The 7,767-nt window shown below is 35.4% G+C and overlaps 1 protein-coding gene across 1 annotated transcript in view; it reads right to left on the reverse strand.

Moving 5' to 3' along the window:
- Positions 1 to 198: 198 nt before the first annotated feature.
- Positions 199 to 7,767, reverse strand: part of LOC106666990 — a 72,740-nt gene continuing 65,171 nt past the window's right edge. The window contains exon 4 of the mRNA XM_024230310.1: positions 199 to 347. Within this exon, the coding sequence (XP_024086078.1) occupies positions 301 to 347 (47 nt within the window). The 3' untranslated portion in view covers positions 199 to 300. The remainder of the gene's footprint in view (positions 348 to 7,767) is intronic.

Raw genomic sequence — 7,767 nt, forward strand, 5'->3', positions numbered from 1 at the left:
ATGTAATGAGGAGGAAACAGCCATCCTTTTCTTTGAATGCAAAGCAACAGCTCAATGGAGGTTTAACCTAACATACGAAAAAAATCTAGGGAATGAAATTGTAGCAGCTACAGTCAATGACCTGATACTTCTAAGAAGAAGCAACAAAAATTATTCTCGAGTATCATAGATAGATATATTAGTAATTAAATGTTTGTTGTCTCCAACTGGACTCGACATTACAACTCTTTCTCTAAGTCAGAGAGACCAAGTCTGTATAAGGAGAACAGAAGCAGACTCAGTGGGCAGCCTGGCTTTACTCTAGATTTCACCTCCATCTTTTGAGTCAGCACTACCTCTGCTATCAGCTGAAAGAAAATAATTTTGAATACATAGTAATAAAAAGTCTTCATCAAACAATGAGATAAAAAAAGAACAGCACAAAAAATGAAGAAATAATTCAAGTAAAAAAGTAATTAAATAATTAATGTAAATGTAAAGAAATAATCGAAGAACATAGGATTTTTGAAAACAATGGGGTAAATTCTCCATTTACTATCCAATATTCTTTGGACTGAGTCAAAATTAAGTTTAATTTAACAATGCCAACAGACCATAAAACAAGACAGAAAGTATGAAATCTCATGTCTGTCAATTTTTGAATTAAAGTATCTCTGAAAATATGCAACCAATGTAATTGATCTTGGGGTAATTTTTATTGTTAAAAAATATATTTTTTGAAAAAGTATTTACTTTTGGTACATCTCATTGGAAAAAATAAATTTGATACTCAATTACCTATTATTATGACATTTAAAAAATGTTGACCACCAAAATGTTTTAGTGTATGTGTATATTTTGTTGTTAGTAATTATGTTAACTAATACATCTATCATATATATGCATATATCTATATCATGTCATACATCATCAGTCTGGCATAAATTTCACACAAAATTTAAAAAAAAGCATGCTTTCTCAATTAAGTTGGGAAAATATTGTTTTGAAACTGAGAAATTATTAATTGGCTGCTACATTAAAAGAGATCCAAGAGATTCTTCTTTTTTTTTCTCTTTCTCCATTTTTTTAAATCTAGGATCCGTGGTAGTGATAAACCATATTCAGTGGAAGGGTTTAATCAGGACTCTTAAATGATATTAATAATAGCAGTTCCGCACGCGTTCCAGACATCGGCAGTCCAACGCGTCTTAACGATTTTACGGAATGTTCGTCTTCCTCGTTTTGTCATTGTAGCCTGATTGTATACATGAGTTCAAATTAAAAAAGGTCGGCAGTGCCGGGGTTGTTAAAAAAAAAAAACATGTTCAGCACTCCAGTATTTAACACTATCAAGGGTAAGTATTAAAAATTTTTACATGTAGGTTTATTTATTTTATTTTATTTTTTTTTTTGCATGCATATATGATAGTGTTGAGCTTCTATCTCTAAAGAGTTATATTTTGTTGATATAATCTAATTAGTGTAAATTTTAATGATTCACAATTTTTCAATTCATGCAAAAAGTTATCTCTAATTTAATAGATATTTTTCAACACTTAATAATTTTGGACTTTTCTTTATAGTCCAATTGTAATGTTTATAAATAAACAAAAGCTCGCTTATTGTTGCAAGCTGTTGGTAGTTTTTCCAGCATTTTCAGCAAATCCGCTTCCAAGGGATGTCAAGGTGAAACTTTTTATCGCACAAACTGGAAAACGACATTGGATTCTTTTCTCGTTGCCCTTCTTGAAGTATTGAGATAAACTTTTTTCCTTATTAACTGGAAGAAGGAAGCTGTTATAATAATAATTCTTTATGAGGTCCAATTATTGCATCTTTATTTTTTTGCTGATTCGTATTATTTAGGGTCAAGATAACTTGAATTGAAGGTTTATTTGTAATTATTGATTGCCATATTTATAATGAAGTGGTCGATATATGGCCACAATTTTTTGTTCAGGGAATTTTTTCTGATTATTATTAACAATATTTGACTAATAACTTAATTTATTTCAGTTATTTTAAAGAAAGGTTGAAGATAATCAGATTTGATTGTTTTTAAGGCATTTCATTTTTTTTATTATACTATTACTTTTATATATTTATTTTAGAAATTTTATCACAATTTATTTCAATGTGACAATGTGATTTAGATTTCATGATTAGGCCTAGAGGAAAAAATAAAAGAGGATCTAGAGAATGAGGGATTATTATTATATTATTATTTATTATTATGTACTATTGTATTATATATATATAAAATTTTATTTACTCCGTATATTTATTTAGTAGTTATAATTGACTGTGTTAATTATTTTAATTTATTATACTTTTAATAAATTAAATCAAGGTCTTGGTTGAGATGAAAAAGCAATCGTCACGAACGGGATTCGAACACATGTAGCCGAAGGTAGTGGGTTCGAATCCGCTCAAGTGACTTGCTTTTTCATCTCAACCAAGACCTTAGATTGAAAGTAGAATTAATTATAATAATTGTAAAATATTACTGCCCCGAGGAATAAAGGGAGTGGCTCTAAGGATGAAGTTGTATATAATGGTGAAGTTTTAGTGTTTTAATAAGTAAAGTTATAATGGTTTTGATGGTTAAGAAAAGTTTAAAAACGAGATAAAAAAGTCATTCACACGAGCGGGATTCGAACCCACGATCGTCGGCTAAATACGCCACTGCTCTACCACTTGAGCTATCGTGACTTCGATCCGTTTGGACATTCCGTTCCCATCTTAACTTCACCTCTCGAATTTTCCCTCCTTTTTGCCATTTTTCAAAAATTCGAGAGGTGAGGTTGAGATGGGAAGTGTCTGAGCGGATCGAAGTCACGATAGCTCAAGTGGTAGAGCAGAGGCGTATTTAGCCGAAGATCGTGAATTCGAATCCCGCTCGTGACACTGACTTTTTTATCTCAACCAATACCTTTCATAACAGATTAATTAATTGAAAAAAGTTAATTGGTTTATCGGACCACGAACTGTAATGGATTTAAAAACGAGGTCTTTTGTGGGCGGTTTCGAAGTACAGGGGATTTTATATTTTACGTTAAGTTAGGGCTAGTGTCAAGGCAAGTAAGCAGAAGTATGCAGTACGCACCATAAAAGACCAATGAGCGAAAAAACTGATCTTAATACTTGAATTTTGACAGTAAAAAGACAATCTATGCTAGCTATAAAATTTGACCTGATTTTTAACAATTTTACCCTGGCCTTTTTTTCTTCAAGATGAGATACAAATGTTATTAACTTGAAGAAAATTAACAAAATTTGCAATGTAAGCAATCCAGAAGATTAAAATGGAATGCAAAATCATCTTATTTGGCCTGGTTTCATATTAACGTAGGACTTCACAGGATCGATAGTGGCTTTGATAACTGGCTTATTGCTGAAATTGTAGGATTGACGCAACTTAAAAAGGCTAGCAGTTCTTTTCGAAAGGAGAATGTAACGTCAATAATTGAAAAAAGACTACAGATTGTGCAATCTTCGGCAAACCATCAAACTAATTTCTCGTCTATAAGCTCGGGGCACGTCTTCGCAAAGATATGCCATCAGTCATCGGAAGGCTGATCTTAAGGCGCTTACGTAAGAACCAGCAAATGCTACCATTAAAACTTCAAGTTACACATGTCAAAGACGTGTGTTTACAACCGCTCGCTGTTAATTGATTTTGTAATTTTTCTTCACAACCGAAACCCATTTTGAACAAGAACAAGGAGAAAACCTTAAAATTATAATATACGTGAGCTAGATGTGTTGCTTAACAAGGTAAAAAAAGATCAAAGATCGCCTGAAAACACAGGGAAGGATTATTTTTCTCAGTTATATATCACTTCAGCACGCAGGGGTCAGGAACAATACCCGACCCATAAATAAATCCGGGGAAAAGAAAGGTGTGCGACCACAGAACACGTCGGCGCGACCGGTTTTTCGCCCAAATAAAAAAAAAAAAAAAAAAAAACGATGACAGAAAAAGAGCATAACAAATTAGAAGGACTCGATGTTTGTCGCATCCGTGAAGTCGTAACACAAGAAAAACCCAGAATGTGATATTTTTAAAATTGTGAGTAAAGGTTAATTAAACAAATTAGCTGATTTACGATGATGAAAATAAATAAATAAAAGAACAGAATAATTCTTCCCATGACTGTTGACACGCCGAATAAACTACAATCCACCAAGATGATAAACCATGAGTGCGGACAGACCCCCAGTAAGTGACCCTGTGCCGGTTCAACAGGAGTTCTCCGACTCGCAAACCAAAACCCATCAACTCTAATCCACAAAGGCGAAATGACAACATCGCGATGTTATTGATGGATTTTAGAGTGTAGGGACCTAAATCCAAACAGTTGACTCGGAATAGTTTCTTGGGATTCAATGATACGGTATAGGCTTTTTAATACTCCACTTCATACCAAATAAGATGATTTTGCATGCCACTCCCGACTCACCCATAGTTTCCTCCTTGAAAGAACCCCTAAACTTATATGTCCACTTTGTAAAACTACTATCACAATAGATTGTCCTTTATACACCTCTACAAGAACCCTCCACCAAATCCCCAAAGACCTCCAATCCAAACTAAGCAACAACTCAACATCAATAAACAAAATTTTTAATTTCTTAACAGACATCCAACTAATAGATAAAATTTAATATCCCATCCCCTCAACTCTTGTTTCCTTTGCTGGTTCCCCGTGTTGGCGGTGTGGCGCGGCTGACTTCTGGGCCTTGGGTGCTGGTCGGTCTTGGGCTGGATTGAGGGGTGCCTCCCCGGACTCTGAGATCAAGAAATCTTCAGCTAGCTTGGAGAAGGTGTCGATGGTGACTAGACATCGACACCTCCTCGATAAAGCACTGCGCACAATCTTAAGATTAAAAGCATCAGTTGCGAGAGATCCGTGGGGTTCCGTTCTTTCCAAGTCTGGGGCTGCCACTGCGCCGGGGTTTGCCTCGCTCTGATGGGAACTTGAAACTGTGTTATTAAAAATATATCAATTAGGTATGGACATGGGCTTTAGAAAGAGTACGGAAGAAAGCAGGTTTAAAAACAAAGTTTTGGAAAGATCAGGCTCGTGTTTTCTCTAATCGATGATGACTAGGACTTCATATGATTTATTGTAAATGAATACGGAATATTTGCACAAAGATTTGTCAACATGAACAAGTTTATGATGATTGGTTGAGGATGGTAAAGGGCCAGAATGCGATACAAGTCTATTTCTATGGAAAAGTTGCTGATATCAACTAGGGAGGTGCTTGCAATGTTGTATGAAACCCCAATACCAATGGGAATACATAGATTTAAAAATTTATCCTTATTGTTATTATTAATTTGGGGAATGCAATTTTCAATATATTTTATTCTGAAAGAAGCAAAGGATGAGCATGCTAATAACATATCTGCTAGGGTTCTTTTAGGGGCGTGGGGCACAATTTTCAAGATTATATAGAATATTAATTAAGGTAAGTTGAGATAAAAAAGTCAGTGTCACGAGCAGGATTCGAACCCAAGCCCTTCGATACTCTCGGACACTAACTTCCCACTTCAACTCCACCTTTTGAATTTTCCCTCTTTTTTGCCATTTTTTCCGAGTGAATCGAAGTAGCGATAGCTCAAGTGGTAGAGCAGCGGCGTATCAAGCCGAAAGGCGTGGGTTCGAATCCCGCTCGTGACACTGACTTTTTTTATGTCAACTAAAAACCTTAATTAATTGAAAGACATTAATTGGTCAAGCGGACCACGAAAACTAGTAAATTATTCAGAATTAAATACATAACCTACCGTTTAAATTTTTAACCAATAGGACTTTTTTGCAAGTTTCAATATGCAAATAATCCTAATTTATTGATATGAACGTTAGAAATAAGGTTAGGAAATTAGAAAATAAGGTTCATTTCATGTTAGACTTTATTTTTCTGAAATCTTAAGTTTGTACAAGTCAGCGATACAGCCCGGCTCCATCAGAGCGAGTTTCCTTTAAACTACGGCAAATGCAAGCAGGAAAGGACCGGATCTATCCAACAAATAGTTTTAAACTTACCAGCCACCATCGACACCTTCTCCTGCTTACTGGAGCTTCCTCGATCTCAGAATCCGGGGAGGCACCTCTCAATACGACCCAGGACCGCCCAGCATCCTAGGTCTTTCGGGGTCGCCACAACCAAAATAAAATTGGTTATTGATGCTGAAATATTGATTAGTACGGATTGGAGGTCTTTGGAGGTTTGGTGAAAGTTCTGGCAGAAATTTATAAAAGGGAATCAATTATGATGTGGGATATACAAATTGGAAATAGGCTTAGGGGTGCTTTGAAGGAGCCGGACTTGGCCGTTCGAAGCCGGGCTAGAAGGGTTTCTTCTTTTCGGTAAGGTCTAGAATAGGATTCCCATTTTTTTATTGCAAAGAGCTTGCTTCCTGTGCCGGCACCACATTCAGGCCTGAAAGCGACGAGTAACTGGAAAAACTAGGTGCCGAAAATTATACAATGCCTTTTAAGAGGGTTGAGTTCCAGTAGGGTTAGTGAGGAAAGTTGTTGAACGAGTGTTTTTTGTTGACACAAAGGGTATTGTGGAATTTTTGATAATGTGTTCTTACAAGGTCTTGAACGAATGTATGGAGGTAGAAATGAGCAATAAAGATTTTTCTTAGGATTTTGGATTGAAGAGGCTGGATAGGAGGTGAATGTTGGAACGTTTGGTTGAGGTTGAGCGTCGAACTTCCACTCCGAAGCTTCATATCGGCAGAATGAGTGTTTGGTAAAGGGTTTGTTGTTAATGTTTAGGTGGGATGATTGGTAGAGTAATCACTGCAAGACTTTGCAACAGGGGTTCATTGTCGTTTCGGGCTAGTGAATGGATTTCACGTCACACTTTTATCAATCTACAGTACCAGGTATTATGTCAGCAGTCGGTATCAGTACTGAGTCGTAATGGAGGGCGGGCGATGGCAAATTGAGCCGATCTCACCGCTACCTGAGGTGGGAATGCCCGCCAACCTTAATTCCTTATGTAAAAAAAGCCGGTCTGAAAGAAGCCATGGTCATGTAAATTAGAGCCGGAGGGTAAATAAACCCACTGAGTCGGATGGGGCAACAACATCAAACCATTATGATGTTAGATGTTTTAATTTTTATATATTTATTATTAAAGCAACGTAATACTTTTATTTACATGAAAAAATAATAGGTGTGTGAGTGCGAAATATATATTTGTGGATTTTAAAAGAATGCAAATACACTTAAAAAAAGATTGCGTTGATTTTGAAAACCCAAGTTTATTTTGAAAATAGGTTAAAGTACAAAAAAACGTGTTATATCCCACAAGATCCTTGGATAATAATAGAGAAAAAAGATTGATAACAATTCCTCAAAATTTAAACTTTATGGAATTTGATAATTTAAACTTTATGGAAACTTTAAAATTTATAATAAATAATTAATTGGAGAACGTGAGATGCGGTCTGGTGCGACGTAGGTTTTAAAACATTTTCTTTATCGTGCCAACGTTTCGATCTTTATTGAGATCATCTTCAGAGCCTGGAATTTATAAACATTGTTTAAATTTACAAATGCATTTTTTTCACTCTCTGTGATGTCTCACATGTTGGCACGATAAAGAAAATTTTTTCTAAAACCTACGTCACTCTAGACCGCATCTCACGATCTGGAAATAATCATTGGTTGACGGTCACTAAACACCACACATTTTTGTTTGATCTGTAAAATTTGAAAAATTGGAGATAGCCCCTTTTCAAAATGACCAATTCAATTATGT

Source organism: Cimex lectularius, unplaced genomic scaffold, assembly GCF_000648675.2.
Source record: "Cimex lectularius strain Harlan isolate CLEC.00 unplaced genomic scaffold, Clec_2.1 scaffold277, whole genome shotgun sequence".
Classification (NCBI taxonomy): domain Eukaryota; kingdom Metazoa; phylum Arthropoda; class Insecta; order Hemiptera; family Cimicidae; genus Cimex; species Cimex lectularius.